General features: G+C 53.8%; 1 protein-coding gene across 4 annotated transcripts in view; it reads right to left on the bottom strand.

Annotated features, from left to right (window-relative positions):
* MSI1 (musashi RNA binding protein 1) overlaps positions 1 to 15,063 on the bottom strand; it is a 29,961-nt gene extending 14,898 nt beyond the window's left edge. For 2 of the 4 annotated variants that reach the window (XM_054219945.1, XM_054219946.1), the window contains exons 1-6: positions 14,803 to 15,002; positions 14,501 to 14,541; positions 14,282 to 14,363; positions 14,084 to 14,168; positions 9,350 to 9,391; positions 7,528 to 7,620 (exon numbers count right to left, since the gene is read on the bottom strand). In XM_054219945.1, the coding sequence (XP_054075920.1) occupies positions 7,528 to 7,620; positions 9,350 to 9,391; positions 14,084 to 14,168; positions 14,282 to 14,363; positions 14,501 to 14,541; positions 14,803 to 14,861 (402 nt within the window). In that variant the 5' untranslated portion in view covers positions 14,862 to 15,002. Of the gene's footprint in view, positions 1 to 7,527; positions 7,621 to 9,349; positions 9,392 to 12,817; positions 13,125 to 14,083; positions 14,364 to 14,500; positions 14,542 to 14,802 lie in introns of those variants that run through there. The other 2 variants (XM_054219944.1, XM_054219947.1) reach the window with 2 other exon arrangements.
* Between the last annotated feature and the right edge of the window lie 1,195 nt (positions 15,064 to 16,258).

Genomic DNA, 16,258 nt, shown 5'->3' with positions numbered 1-16,258 from the left:
AGAGAAAGATCTGGCAGCGAGACCACCCCCTCCCGCACCCACTTTGTCCCCCCCTGCCCGGCCTTGCTTGTGGTGAGGGAGAGGCGCCATCTTGCCTCCCCCCCCCCCCGCCTTGCTCACTGAGGGGAGCTGTGAGGGATGGCAGGGAACATGGATGGTTTGAGTTCCAGGATGTCCAGACGATGGTTGTGAGGCGAAACGGGGCAGCTACCTGAGAAACGGATGGAGGAGAAACGTGTGGAAAATTGGGCTTAAGGGTTTCGGGAACGCCCCTAAATTCATTTTTAATAGGGTGCAGACCATAACTGTACTTTGACAATGGGGTTTTTTTGCTGGGTGAATTGTCTTTCTCCCCATTCTCTCTCTTCCCCCACCCTTAAATAAATATTTGTTTCAATTCTTTAAACATAGTCAAAGAAGCAGATCACTCTACTAGAAGACTGTTTAGCTTAGTGGTCAAGGCTCCCTCCCAGGGAACAATTTAACTTGCTGGTCCAGGCTTCACTTATCCAGCATTTGAGGTTAGAAGTTCAAGGCTTGTTAATTTCGAGGGATGATGTCTCTCCCTGCCTTTAGCCACAAAGGTCAAAAATGTCAAGGAAAGAAGCAAGGGTCCCAACTGCAGCGACTATTGCTCTATAGGTGTACCCTTCCCAAGGGACCCCACTGCAGGAGGCAACTTCTCTGGCGGGTACTTGGCAGTTCAGGGGTAGGTACCACCCCCTGAGCCTTAAACCCAAGCTGTCCAGCATCACCTCCTCTCGGTTCTGTCTCCAGCGGCTCTCTCTAGCCTTGGAAAACCAAACGGGAGTGGAAGAAAGATCAAGGCTTTGGCCTAGAGGAGGTAACACATTCAGAAAGTGAAAAAAGGTTTGTCCCTGGGGAGGAGGCTCGTGTAATCCTCCATGGATTTGCCACTGCTGAGACCTCCTGCGGGAGGGCAGCACCTTCCCGAGAGGGGGAGACGGGTCCTTCTCAAACCAGCACCTGATTTTGATGAGAGCAGCTTGGTGGTGACAGGAAGGAAAAGTGACAGTCACAGGTTTCAGAGAGAGACTCTCCACCAAAGCAGCCCTCAGCCCAGCCAAAATATTCAGGTGCACAGATACGAGGCATTTCATACCAAAACAGACTGCAGTGCAATCCACCTGGCCTGGGCCAAAAGGCATGATTTTTTCAATGGCTTAGCCCCACTCTAGTATCTTTCAATCTTCCCAGGACAGTCATAGGTGTCTGCAAAGGAGGATGCCAATGACAGCCTCATGCAGATTAAAAAAATAATAGTATTTCCAACACAAGTCTGGCGAGAAATGCTGGATGCACTTCCACATGGGAAAACCTTGAAGAAAGTTGTAAATATTCAAGCAAAGGCTTTGCAGAAATAGGCATCTTCCACCTGAACAGCAACTAAAGATGGCTCAAGCTGGTCCTAGAGGGAACCATGGCAACATAGTTGTAGAAAAATCAGGCAGGAGAGTAATAGCTGCCAAGTCGGCTTCAACACAGGGAATGGAAACCAAAACCACCTAGAAATGACTTGGCCATCCTGTCAAGAGAGGGCATCAGCAGCCCTGCGAGGTTCTCTCGGCTGCTCAGACAAGACACACTGATTCTGGGAGGAGGACGCATGACCCAGAGCCCAGCTCCAGGGAGCAGGCGTGCTGTGCCTGCGCAGCGCCAGGAGGACCCTTCTTGCCCTGCTCTCCAGAGCCCTTCTCAAAACTCTGGGAACAAGAGTGCGCTCCATGCTACAGGTGAGTGGGACAGCCTGTCCAGGTGTTCCTGCCCGCTCTCGCACCGCACCACGGGCACCTGGCAAATATCAAATGCACCACTGAAGACCTGAATGACCATTACTGCTACAGCATTTTTGGCTATCTGCCTACCAGATGCGGAGCACAGAGAACCCTTTGTTCCAGTGGCATTGTCACCACAAGCCAAACTGCCTACTGCCGCAAGAGAGGTGATCAGATTCCCCTTCTCCTCCCCTCCCCATCTGTTCATTGCAACCATGTTACACGTGAGAATTTGCATAATTTGCCCTCTGATCTGTGGAAGAAAATCCAAAATCCAGTTTGGAAATCCACAGCAGGTTGACAAGTAGCTTTGATCCCTGAAATTTCCAGAGAGCGGAAGATTAAGGATCAATTAATTAACATTCTCCCAATCCAAAGTAAAGGAAATCATGCCCACCATAAGCACAGGAACAAGTCTTCCTTTAGAGAAATTTCCCACTAGTATCTAAAGGTTCTCCAATTAGTCAGCAGGGAAAACTCATTTCATATACCCAAGTTAACCACTCCATTTTTCTGGCAGGTGCACATGAATATGCATTGGTGACAGACACGCAAACCCTCATCAAATCCAGCATCTCAGATACGGTGGTTTTCTCTTGGTCGGGACAGTACTAGAGTTGCTGCCCGAGCAAGATCTCAGAACCTGTCTCAGGCAAGCAGTCCAGAATTTGGACTGAGTATTAGATGGCAGCCTAAAGGTCAGAGTCGTCCTCGGACCTCAGCAGATCTTTTTTCTTGTTTGCTTCCAGGATATTTTTAGAGAGCAGATCTCTCTCTCTCGGCACAATCTGCCTCACAGAGAGGCTGAGCTTTCGTGACCGACTCATCCACATACGCAGATCACCTGGAGGCCCAGGGAGAGATGCAGACTGTTTTTAAAGCACTTTTCAAGCACCCTTGGAGCCACAACTGATTAGTGAGTCATGCAAAGACGTCATTGTGAATACATTTCTTGCAATTCTGCTTCACGAAATGCAAAAGCACACAAGAAAACCATGAGTTCAAACACCTGAATTGGGTCCAGGCCCCCATTTCTTCCAGTACCTCTGCATTTCTAGGTTCTGAAGGGACCAACTTCTCTCCTAATGACAAATAAAAGACTGTCTGCACCAAGTTAGAGCAGAGGTCCACCTTGCCCAATGTCCCCCAAGATACCAACCAACAACAGACACCTGTGGAAGAACATAAAGACAAGGCAAGGATATTATGATAGGCCCCAGAATACCCCATCATCTTCCAGCCGTTTGTGATTCAGGGATTTCCTGAACTCAAAGGAGTGCCTGTGTATTTAAAAGGCCTTCCATGAATTTGTCCCATCATTTTGGAGCCTATGCAAATTTTAGCAGCAACATCCTGGGGCAAAGATTTCACAGCTTAGATAAGCTCCATGACAAAAAGACCTTATTTGTTCCGAGCTTCCTATCTTGCAATTTATTTGACTTTCTCTACCACAAAACCTCATTAGACCAACCCTTGAAAAAGAAAGATGAGCTGAGGTTTTTCAGTTATGATTTGAAACGAATAACCTTGCTTACAAGATCAGAGACCCAACGGTCCAAAGAAATTACTCTGATGGACAACCCCTTTTCCCCCCTAAAAATAATACAGAACAACAGGTTCCCACAGATTGAAGTGGAAAAGGAGGAAGCTGGGACTCAAGCTCCTCTGAGGCATCCTCATACATGTCGAACTAGACAGAGGACTAGCTATGCCTGAGGTGGTAGGTGCAAGGTATCTTCCTCCTCTCTTTCTGTTTCAGGTTTCAGTGAGGGTGGTAGCCTGAATATAGAGAGGCTGTTGAAATACTTCCTTGTGAGTCTAAAGATCGCCAAGACCAACCAACTTAAGCCAAGACACTTGGCTACAGATACCGTGAATGCAATTCTTTCCAGGACTTCTGTCCTACAGTTGAAAAAATAATCTCCTTTAGAAAGCATGTCCATGGCCTTAGCTTGCATCTCGGAGAGATTCGAGTTTTGGAGCCAGAAGTGTTTCCTAGAGGATCCTGCCATGTTCAAAGCCTGAGCAGCTGCACCTGACAAACCATAGCCAGCTTGAGAGCACTTCTCAGTCTCCCTCACTGCACTAAAAAAAACCCTTTGTATTTTATTCCTCAGGAAAACAGCAGCCCACGTTTTTCATTCACAGTTTTGGAAGGAAAAAAAAAAATAAAGTGATCCTTCTTTGAAGCAGAGAAACTCACACTGTACTTGGGATCCTCTTTGAAGCTTCACCTTTTGTGCCTGTTAAAACCAAGTATTTTGATATGAAGAACTGGGGTGCCAGCCTCTCCCTTTCTTCCTTTATCCCTGAGTAATACTCATGGATTTCCTCCTTACACATTTTCATTTTTCTTTGCCACTTCCATTTTACAAAGCTGACAGAAGGTTTTTGGACACAGAAAGGAAAGAAAACAAAACAAACAAAAAATAGGAGAGTAAGCAGAAATGCCAAAATGGAAAAATCAGACCTAGGAATTTTGTTTTATGAAATGGGAAACCTTTTCATCTCCAGCCCAACCAAGATTCTGGTTTTTTCCTGCTAATGGACACACGAGGTATGTTGTTTCTGACCCAAGATGCACCAATGCCAGCTACCTTTATAGACTTGCAAACTGCAGTTCACAGATTTGGACCGGAGAGAACATTATGATAATCTAATTTGACCTCTTCTGTACTGCAGGCCATAGCACTTCCTCTCATAATTCCTACAGCATGTGCATGCTTTCTGTCTATACTAAAATGTACTTTTCAGAAAGCATCTATCCTAATTTAAAGGCCTTAAGTGGTGGCAAATCTAACACACGCTCAGGCTTGCAGCCCAATGGTTACCTAGAAGATAACCTTCATGCAAAACCCATTCGGCAGCCTGTACTCCCTTGTCCTCAGGAGCAGAGGATGATCTCTCCCTGAAGATGAGATCCAAACTGAGTTTGCCACTGGATTCTCAAAGACCGACTAAAACTCACCCCCCGGGAACCTGGTACCTTAATCTTGAGGAATCAAGGCAGGATGACCTGTGCTCCCCTCTCTCGCCTCTCTAGATGCTAAGCGTTCTCATGCCTTCCTGGACAGGCAGGAGGAAAGAGGAGTGATTTTTCTTCTCCTGCCAGATCCTAGAAAACTTGTGGGGCTGCTTGGAAGAAGAGGGAACACAGACAAAGCTATTTCCTCAGAGGGTAAGTCCTTAAAAATTCCTTTTCAGACAGTCCCAGTCCGTTCCAGAAGAAGTACTGGCCCAAAAGACTTAGAAAAGATTTCTTCAGAGAGCCTTTCCAAGATGAGGATAACATAACTGAAGCTTTACCACCTCTCACTTGAAGATGCCGTAAATTGAGGAGATGGAAGACCATAGAGTCCGGTGCCAAGAGTACCTCTGAAGAAGGGATCCTAGGAGACCTCTGAAAGCTAGGAGGCCCCAGAGTATCATAAACAAACACCCAAAGAGCCTGTGTACCAAAATCATGTTCTCCATGAGTCACATCTAAAATTGAAGGCAAACAGGCTTTTCTTAACCCTAGAAACCACAGAGCGGCACATTCAGAGCTCAGAACCCCGGAGCTGATGGCCACAGCCAAGGAGGCTTTCCTCCAAAGCATGCTTTCCCACTGATCCTGCACATCAGCTACACGGAGCTACCGACTGGAGACAACTTCTCAGGAAAGAGTTCTCCTGGCCTTTGGTGAATTACTTGAGGCTTAGCCTGGAGGATGGTTACAGGCCATGAGAGATGCTTTACACAAGAGCTCTGAGGAGCATCTCCTCAGCTGAAATGGCCAGACAAGTCAGAAAACTGCCCCCAAAACGGAATCAATCTGACCAGCCCTGACCTCTCCCCACAGAAACTCCCCAGAGCCAAGACGCCAGCTGCATCAGCCTCATGAGGAACCGGAGTGCCGGATGTTGTCCGGGATGCTGGTGCTTCAGAAATGAATCGCACCAAGCTATGCAGAACTCTCCCTGCTGTCCAGTCCCAAGAAAACAATCTGACACAACCAGTTCTTGCCAGCCTCCTGACGTCAGGACACCTTTCAGCACATGACCAGTAAACAAGAGGAACATAACAGCATAACACCCCAAAGAACTGGAGAGTACTCCTCAAACTAGAGAAACTGTAGCTGCTTGTAAACACAGCGCTACATGACATGCTTCTGCTTCAAATTAACAGAGGTACAGTTAAAGTTAAAAGGGAATTATGCCCAAGACATTTTGTTTTCCTATCAAACACATCCATCAGCAGTGCAAAGCACAAGCAACACAAACTAACAACCTTCAGACACATGGACAACACAACCTTTAGTGGCGACACCTTCAGTGACACCGTATAAAAGCTCTCAAGGACACAACAGAGTTTGCTTATTTCTAATAGAAAATAAAACCACGCAGAGCTAACGACTCACAAACATGGGGACAGCTGACCACTTTTGCTATTGCCACCTTCTCTTAGGACTGAACAGAAATACAAAGGAGTCCCACTTTGCAGTCATGATAGCACCCCAGGACATGCAGATTTGACTTCAAAAGCTGAACAAAGATACTGAGCAAACACTTGTTCCAAGCCTTCTGCCCCAAAGTTTCCACAACATGGCAAAACTGGTTACAAAACTTCCCTTTGTTTCACCAATTAATGTGCCTTTATGTAACATCATCCTTCTGCAGCATCTTTCGGAAGAAAATTAATATCAAAGCCTTAATCCCTCACACTCTGCAGTTCCCATGGTACCTTCTTCCCCATCCATGATGCTATCAGCAATGTCCTGGCCAGATTACCACCCAGCAAACCGTGTTCTGCCCCCACAGCCAGGCAAGAAAGTCCCAACAGCTACAGAATCCAACACCTCCTGCCCCAAACAGCAAACCCATGCACCACACCACCAAACAACAGTGAAACAGCCACAGTGACCTGCCCCAGAGGTGACCACATTCAGCATTTGGGTACGATGATCCCCTTCAGTTCCTAATCCCATTAAAAATCTTGGGATCCTTCAGTCTAATACTACTGAGATTCCTCTTGGGGATGCTCACAGCCTCCTGACAGGGAACCAACTGAGCCACCTTCTATCCTCCGATTCAGTCCTGACTCACAGTTTGCACCTCTGGCTGTCATGGACCACAGCACAAGTGACTTCAATCCACAGAGCCAACCCTTCCCTGTGCCACCAGCTAGCACAGAAGAGCCAGACCACCACAAGGGACAGCCGTAGTGCCAAATTTTCCTCAAACGTCCAAAACTAACATCGCCACTTGCCCAAGATTCAGCAGGAGAAGCTTCAGGACCAAAAGGCTTATTTTTAATAAAGGATGACCAAAATATCAATCACAAGACTTCAAGTTAGGAATAGGCCAAAATCACAGGTTTGATGCTGCAGTCACTCTGTTAGGAGTGTCTACAAACACTCCTCCATCATTCCAACAATGCAGCTGCAAATCTGCGGGCCACAAAAGGCCTCTGGAAAGGGAAAAACTGGAAAACCATTTCCCCCTTAGCTCAGGTCCTACCAGCTCCAGGAACAAGCACAAGCGCTTTGCTTCAAATCAGCACAAGACAGGAGTCACTAGCTATAGCCCCTACAAAGACATTTCAGCCACCCAGTGTCTGTAACTGACCTTCAATCTACTCAACCCCGTGCAAAAGACTCGCAAGCTCCTAATCCCGCCTCCACAGAAGTTCCAAAATCTCCTTTTTGCCCCAGAAGCAACAGCTTTGATCCAACACCACGCAAGAGACTTACCTTCCCAAACTGCTCGAAATATTGTTTCACATCCTCCACAGTAGTGTTCACAGACAGACCACCCACAAATATCTTCTTCGTTCGGGTCACCATCTGGAAAAGGGAAGGACAGGAATTCACCGAATAAACCCAGAGCGAGCAGAGAACGAGACTCAAAAGGCCACTAACTGCCCTCAACTGCCGGGAAGCGCCTGCCCCTTCGCTGCAGCTGAGCTTCCACCTTCTCAAGGCCCCCCGGCCAAACGTGGCCAGCAGGTCTATCCCACACTGGACACTCTCGCCCTCACACCGCCCCATCATGGTTGCCAGCGCCCAGCCACCACCTCCTCCTCAGACAGCACGTTACCAGCCTCTCCCCTCGCCACCCTGCTGCTGCTCTCTTGGCACCTTCACGCTGCCCTGAAGACATGGGGCATGGCTGTCCCCTCCCCGGCCCTCCAGCTCTTCCTGCAGCCCTGCCACTTTGCACAGCCGGCCTCCCCCAGGCTCCCCCGGAGCAGAACGACGGGCAGGAGGCCTGCCAGTGCCAGGTAAGCTGCCCAGGCTTCACCCTCCGAGCTCACAAATTGCATAGCATCTAGTCGTGCATGGAATAAGCCTCGTTTCACACCCATTCCCCAGTCACTTAAACGGAGCCTAGTCGACTCCCAGTTAAATCTCTTTTGCCTTTGCAAGAAGGCAAAGAGAAGATCCCTCTGCCACTTGTCACTCGTGCAGCTGGGACAAGGAAGAAAACTAGCTACCCTGAGAGGGGCCATTGCTACCAGGCTGAGGCACACCGACATCCTTTGAACCGGCTCTCCAGCTGCATCCTCCCCTTAGCTGCTTGGCTACACCCCTGCTCTCAGAGGAACACATGGTCCTAATTACCCCAAGGAGCACAGGGCTAATCCGCAGCAATTCCCTGGCTTGGAGAGCAGCCCGTTCTAACACTAAAGCACCTTCTGTCACCAAACTGCTTAATGGAATTAACCCAATTCCTACCATGTGCTTCCTGGCTCCGGTTACTCAGGATACCTGCTCACCAATTGTTCTCACTGCCTGATCCCCCTTACTTCCCTCCCGGCACCAGTCTCCTCTTCCCTCTCTGCTTCTCAACACTGCTTCTCCCCAGCTCTTTCTCCTGTGACCGCACTTGGAATAGAGACTCTAAACTTTAAACCTCCCATCCAAGAGCAAAGTTAAAGGGAGACCCAAAGTCTAAAGGCAGTCTCCAGCCTGCTGCTGGCTCCTCAGTTAAAAGTTTCTAGCTGCACGCCTGGAAAAAGTTCCTGCAACTGCGCATTTTGATGCCAGAGCCTCTTGTAGATAAGGTCCAACACCAAACTCCTGCCTTTTCCAGTGCTGAAGCACACAAGGGCATTTCACAAGGTGAAATCCTTCTCCCCCTCCCTGCCATACACCTATTCACACGCACACATGTGCACACAACGCTCTTTCCACCCATATCACACTGCAGCGTGGAGCTGTTCTCTGCCTCCTAAAGCCTGAAACTTCCAGACACCACCTGCACCCTCGGAAGGACTAAGTTCACCCTGGGCAGCATTTATTTCACCAGCTCTAACTAGTGCATCCTAAAGTACAACCAAGGGGCCTCCTGGTTCCTGCAGTGCCACACACACCCCCGGCGGTGAGCCCGACAGGAGTGCGCCGCAGCGCAGCACGTCATGCTGGCCACGCAGCACAGCAGCTCCTGCTCCAGGTGAGTCCGGAGCAAACCCCAGGGAGCAACTGTGTGCAGTGGCAACCTCACACAGAGGAACAAGATTCACCACCACAAATTTCACTCTCTGGAGTGGCAAAGGCCACCTGCGGTACTTACCTTGGGCTGTGCTCGGCGGGGGAATGCTACCTTCGGGTCAATCTGAAAGAGATGTGGGGAAGAACAGGTGAAGACGCTTTTGCTGCCTATTTACAGATGCAGGGTTTCCTCCATGCACACGGCTGTCTCTGCCCACGTGGCACCTTGCTAAAAACCCAAAGAATCTACCTGAGGTACATAAAACGAAGCTGGCTGCAGACATCTTCCCCTCTCAGTAAGGTGCAATCCAGGGAGACTACAAGTCCCAGCATGCAGCGGTCCGTCGCCGGCTGAGCGCTGGCCAGACGCACCCGAGAGCCCATCACATGCTGGGATTAACAGGCTGGGCTGCACCCTCCCGCTCGGCCTGCCCCTGGGTGCCCTGCATCACCAGCCTCACATGAAAAGTGCTTTCTTTCGCCTTTTTGCTTTCCCCTTCCACTCTGCCTACAAGTACAGGGCTCACCTGGGTAGTAAAACAGGACAGAAAAGAGGCAGCACACAAAAAGCCAAAGATTTCATCCCACAAAGCACAGGGTGAAAAAATAAAAGAGCAGACAGGACGGCACAAATTAAAGCGGGGAGCCCAAAGCCCTGCAGGCTGCAGAGGCTGTGGCCGCAGGGCAGCATGTTGCCCCTCTCCCCAGGCTGCACTGCACACAATGATGCAAAGCCCCCCCTCTGCAGGCTGAGCCCTCTATTGTGCCTGTTCAGCTCCTCTATAAACCTGCCGCTGGCCGGAGCTGCCATCCCCACGCCGCCATCCAGGTGCCGTGCGTTCTGCTGGGCTCAGCACGGACGAGCGCGTGCCTGCATTGGCCTTACACCACCACAAAAGCCGGGACAGCACTAATGCAGCTGCAAGCCAAACACCCACGAAGCCTCCACTACTCCTCAGCTGCCACCTCTTTCTTTATAGCCTATTTTTACAGCAACTCCTGTAAAGTTACATCACACCGGGGATGATCCAGACCTACAAATCAGCTTACAAAGACCTGTGGTAAAGGCAGGCTCGGCTCATCCCCGCACTTGGACAGGCTGCAGCTGGGAGGGCAGCCCGGAGCGTCGTCCCATCAGCCCAGCAGCTCAAACAGCCCAAAAGGAAGCTGTGTTTCTCCAGCTCCTCTCACTGCTTTGTTTCCAGCCTGGCCGTCCTCCTGTCCCACATCCTTTCACTTGTCACACAGCCCCGGAGCTCGGCCTCCTCGTGCCCTTCCACCAGCTTCTCTCCCTGCCTTCCCCACCTCCATCCTGACTCACAGCCTACAACATAAATAAACTCAGCACCTAAGTAAACAGAGGCAAAAGTGAAGAGCACAAATAAACTCAAAAATAAACCTCCCTCCCTGAGCTCCAAGCACCGGCAGATTAGCATACCCTCCGGTGCCTCCCTGGGGCATCTGAACCGTCCCTCCCCTCCCGGCACACACACACACACCCCCCACAGCTTCCTGGCTAGTGCAGACACCCACAGCAAATTCTGAGGACAGGGGACGGCAGGAGACCAGGAGGTTGATGGCAGATAATAAGCAAAAACAATAATCTACTGTCTTTTACTTCTCAGCCAGTGTCATTCAGCTCCTGCCAAGAAGATGCTTTCATACTCAGCAATGCTAAGCTCGGCCTCATTTTCTCATTACCCTGAGTGTGATCAACTGGGCAGAGATAACGCGTCCTCCTGGCTGGAGGGAGCAGGCAGTCATTTCACAAATTCTTCTGCACAACCAGCTATTGTTGCAGGTAGAGGGAGGCCGGGGCGACCGACTGCAGGGGCAGCCCTGGGAACACGCGGAGGGGAGCGAGTTCAGTGCCGGACTCAAGTTACTCGAACTGGACTGCTCCTCTGTGGCTGGAGTCTTTCTAATTAAAGCAAAAGTACTGGTGCCTTATTCCCTCATTTCTGGTGTTAAAACAAATAGCCCTGGAGGAGTTGTGTTTCAGTGTCACCCACTGACGTAATGGATCCTTTTTACAAACCTAGATAGAAATCTGCTAAGAGTAAGAGCATTCAGAACTGCTCAGATTGTATCCAAAAAAACAAAACCCCAGGATCAGGCTGTGGCAAGGGGAAGTCACTTGAGTACAAACCGCTTCCACTTCACCCTGCAAAACTTTGGGGACGAGGAATCCCACTGACGTCGCAGGTGTACCAAGCTGGCCATCCAGGCTCCTCGGTAATGCTCTTCAGGCCACCTATGGCACTATTTAACAGCTCAGGTCATGTAACTCCTGTGTTCACCTGGCTGGTATCGGTGCCCCAAAGCAGGCTGAGGACAAGGAAGGACCCGTGAGACCTCAGGACTGGGTTTGTTTGTCCATCGCACTTTCGCAGCTACCTTCGCTCCATTGCTCTGCGCTGCCCCAGAGCCACAGATCGCTCCCTCCGCCACAAAAGACAAACCCAGCAAAAACTCAGTAACGGCAACAAAGAAACGACCCAGCACCGACAAGCCCGCTCCTCAAGGCACCGGCCAGCTACAGCTTTACAAAGTCACGCAAATCTTTTACCTTGAGACTGCAAAGCCAATTCTCACATCAAGCATTTCCATAAATAACCCCATAGGCTGCTGCTATCTAGCTTACAAACAAAGAGGGGTCTGAAAAGCACAAGGTTTCCCCGGAGAATCGGGCCAACAGCACTCATTAGGGTAGGAAGAATCGGAAAACAATGAAGCAACAAGTTGGGCAGACACTGTCTATCAAGAGCTGCTTGCCAGGAGACACCAAGCCTGGACAGAAGGCCGTCCTTCCAGGACACCGGGACTTTTCCTGCAAAGTTTCATAAAACCTTAAATTAGGATTCAGATGAGTTTGTGTCATTTAACCCATGACTCACAGCAGAGCCTTTCAGCTCAGCAGGGAAAAGCCATACGGAGGCTCCATGCAGTACCACAAGACCAACCTCTCACAAGGCAAAACACCCCAAAACATCTGACCCAGCTGAAAACCACGCTAAATAAGAAAATAAAAGGAAGGGGAGAGAGGATCAAAGTTCCTAACAAAGGAAGGGCCCTGGCGAAACTGCCCCCATTCTCTCTGCCGCGCCGGCGGGGCCAGCGGAGCAGATGCAGCCGGGAATTTCAATGGCCGGCCGGTCCCCATGCGCCCTGCGCCACGAGGCCCTTCTGTTCTCCTGCAGCGCCTGCCCGGCCGCCCCTGCCCTGCCCGTCCCTCCCTCCCACCCTCCTGGGCCGCACGGTGGGCAGCAGCGGCCATTCGGGGAGAAGAATGGAGACCGCGGGGGTTTCGGCTCACTCCTATCCCTGAAACACTTTCGGGATTAGCACTACAACAGACATCCATCACTTGCCTTTCCAAGAGGGGTCTATGCCAGCCCGCAGACTCATGACGGGACTAGCTGAGCAGACACCGTGTTTACACAGGCTAGTTAAAAAAAAAAAAAAAAAAAGAAAGAGGAAAAAAAAAAAAGAAAGCCCTGGGCCCTCCTCAAAAGACTTTACCAAAACCCTCCCCCAAAGCAAAACTCACTTTACATCACTCCTGAAAGGAGGAGGGCTGGGAGTCCTGGGGACCCAGCCTTGGCCAGGAAGGCTGGGGTAGGTTTAAGCGGGAGCTCCCGTGGGGAGGAAGGACCTGTGCACATCAAAGGGAGCGATCCAGGCAGTTAAACAGGAACAGACATAAATCTCGCTGCAACTCACGCCGTAAACCCTAAGAAAGGGGGTCTCGCTCTCCCGCCCTCTCCCTTCTGCCAAGATAAAGGCTGGGACGCCCGAGCCACGCGCTGGAAGAAATAAAAGTTGCGCATTTAGATTCCTCGGCAGCCCATGCCCGGAGCCAGAATGTCTCCCCTCACCGTGCCACCCCCTCGCAGCCCCTGATGCTCCCCCATCCCTACCCTCACCTTCACCCCGGGGGCAGCAATAAGAAAAAGGAATTCAGGGGAAGGCAAGTCACTAAAACTGAAGAGAAGGGACCTCCCACTCAGACACCTCACCCCCACCCCCCGAAACAGCCTGTACATCTCCCGAGCGCCGCAGATTTGCAAGGCAGGACCGGGCATGATACGCCACCGACCCAGGGAGCCACGTAAATCTTTCTGCTGGCCCAGCCGGGGCTACTAATCAGCCCCCGCTTGCAGAGCAAGGGCCAGACCTGCAGCCACTCTGAGAGGCCAGTGGTGGCCCACATGGGCGGGCGCTGGCCATGCCTGGAGACAATAAAGTCTTGAACCTCCATGACCGTTACAAAAACTTCGCCAGGGGAAACCACGGGAGAGTCTCTGGGGCACGCAGCACGAAGGCTCTCTGCCGAGGGGGGGCCATGGGCCACCATGGCTGGGGGAAGCAGGGCCTGGGCGGTGGGGACGGCACCCCTGGGGAGGGAGCGGTGCTGGGCAGCACTCGGGGCGCACGGGCGGCTGCCCTCTCCCCAGACGCATCGGTTTCCTGGTGCAAACCCTCGCGCCAAAGGCGCTCAGGTGTCCCGGCTCCGAGAGGGCCACGGTGGCTCCTCGGAGGGGCCTTACGACCAATGGGCAGGAGGAAAACCGTCACCGGGGTCTGCAGACCCACGCCAAGGACATCGGCCCATGGTGCACAGTAAGCCTGGTGCTCGGGCAGCAGCCAGGCTACCCGCCGGTGAGCGGGACAGAGAAGGGACCAATCGATCCGTATCGGGAATCGATAGTTTACAACCTCTAACTGGAAATCGAACACCACAAATCCAGGGCTGCTCCCAGCACAGCCGCTCCGCCGGCAAATGCACCCCTGAGATGAGGAGAAGTCATCTCACCGTCTTGGAGTCCAGTTCATGTCTGGATTGGGCCAGGACCTTGTCGACGCCAGCCTGGTCCATGAACGTGACGAACCCGAAGCCCCTGAGCCCCGCAGCCCGGGCAGGAGAGGGGATGCGGAGAGAAGAGAGAAAGTTGGTTAAAGTGGCGGCCGGGCCGCGGCGGGGGCGAAGGGAGGCGCGGGCCCGGCCTCTCACCTGGATCTCTTTGTCAGCGGGTCCCGCATCACCAGGCACTCCTTCACCTCGCCGAACTGGCTGAAGTACTCCCGCAAGCCCTCTGCAAGCACAGCGCCCACCGTTGGGTGTCCTCGGCCCGGCCCCCCCCTCACACACCCCGGCCGGGCCCGGCCCCGGCCCCCCCGCCACCCCCGGCCCCGGCCCCGGCGGCAGGTGCGGGGCGGCCGCGGCGCTCACCTTGCGTGGTCTGCCAGCTCAGTCCCCCGATGAACATTTTGCTGCGGGAGGAAGGGGAAGAGCCGTGAGCGGGGCCGCGACGGGGGGACGCGGCGCCCCGCGGGGGTGGCGGCGGCGGCGGGGCCGGGCGGGGAGGGGAGGGCGCGGATCGGCCATGTTGGCAGCGGCACCGCCGCCGCCGCGCCTGCCCGGGCCGGGCGGCCGGGGCTGAGGGGAGGGGGGCGGCTGGGACGGGGGCCGCGGCCGGGACCGGTTGGGGAGGGGGGGGTTGGGGGCGGCAGAGACGGCCGCCGCGGCGGTACCAGGGGTCGTGCGGGGAGTCCGGGGAGGCGAGGCCGGGCTGGCTGCCGTCTGTCTCCATTCGGACCTCTTCTCCCTGCGAGGAGCGGCACCGCACTCCCGGGGCAGATGAGCGCTGGAAAAGGGGCCGGACGGACAGGCCATGCTGCCCCCTCCCCCGACCCCTCTCCGCCGGGCGGGGAGGGAGCGAGGGAGGAGGGCCCGGCGGGCACAACCTGCCCGGCTCCTCCCACCCCCGCCGGCCCGCCGGCCGCCCTGCGCATAAAACCCGCCGGCGGCGCCGGGGCCGAGCACCGGGAGCCGCGCCCGCACCGCGCCGGGGGAGCGCGCTCGGCACCAGGCGCGGCGGGAGCAGCCCTGGAGCTCCGCCGCCGCCGCCGCCGCTGCTGCTTTGTCCCCGGCCGCGCCGCCCGCACCTGCCCCGGGGCAGCGGACAAAGGGCGGCAGAGCCAGGCCCGATCCGGAGTGCTCAGGCTCGCCGCGGCGGACCCCGGAGACCCCCGGCCCTCCCTCCCCGGTGTCCCACCGGCACCGGGAGGGCCCAGGACCGGCCCCTGCCGCGGCCGCTTCTAGGGCGGGAGCGGGGCTGCCCTCGCCCCGGTAGCCGAGCCTGGCGGCGGGAGCCCCGGCGCCCGCACCCGAGGCTCCTTGGCTCCTTCCCTGAGCCCTGGTACCTCTGTGCCCCCCGGCAGCCCGCGGGGGTCAGAGGCTGGCCAGCCTCGGCGGTGCCTGCCCTGCACAGCAGTGCGCGGGCTGCACCAGCCAGTGGGCCCCGAGCAAAGCTGCTGCCAGGCACCGGTGGCTGAGCCCCCGGTACCCACCCCACTGCCCTGCCCGGCCGGCTTGTCACCCCTGGGGCACCAGGGAGGGCAGCCGGGCTGGGCCCCGAGTCACTGCGCTGGGTCTGGCTTGCTCAGGTTGACAGACAGAGTCGTGCCAAGCTCCAGCCTCTCCCTGCTGCCACACAAGTTCATCCACATGCTGATGGCTTCTGGAGCAGGTCTGTGCACTCTCCCCTCTTGGGCAACCCAGCCCGGGTGGCTGGAGCAGCTTGGCGAGGAGCAAATGAAATGCGGGTTGTCACCTCTAAAGCTGGAGTCAGAGTTGCAGTCTGTCTCCTGACTGTACCATGCATCGCTCTGAGAAGGGGCACTTGTTTGCATCTGTGGCACGTCAGTACAGAGCAGCACACAAAACCCCTGTTAGCGGCTGCTGCAAGCCCCTCTCATTGCAAGGGGGTGTCACAGGGACCCAGGCATGCGCCACTGCACTGCCAAGTACTCCCCACAGACAGCACTAGCTCCAGTCCTTCCAGCACAAGTCTCCTCCACACTCTCTCTTACTGCCTAAAGCAAGGTATTGACAGCTCTCAGCTCTGTGCCACCCTCATTTGACCTTTTTTCCCCTTCTCATAACTGCTTTTCCAGGTGCCAATACACCTCATCTCTCTCCTGGAGA

Source organism: Rissa tridactyla, chromosome 13 (genome assembly GCF_028500815.1).
Source record: "Rissa tridactyla isolate bRisTri1 chromosome 13, bRisTri1.patW.cur.20221130, whole genome shotgun sequence".
In the NCBI taxonomy this organism is placed as follows: Eukaryota; Metazoa; Chordata; class Aves; order Charadriiformes; family Laridae; genus Rissa; species Rissa tridactyla.
Note: the sequence above shows the minus strand (reverse complement) of the source record. Positions and strands in the feature narration are given on the sequence as shown.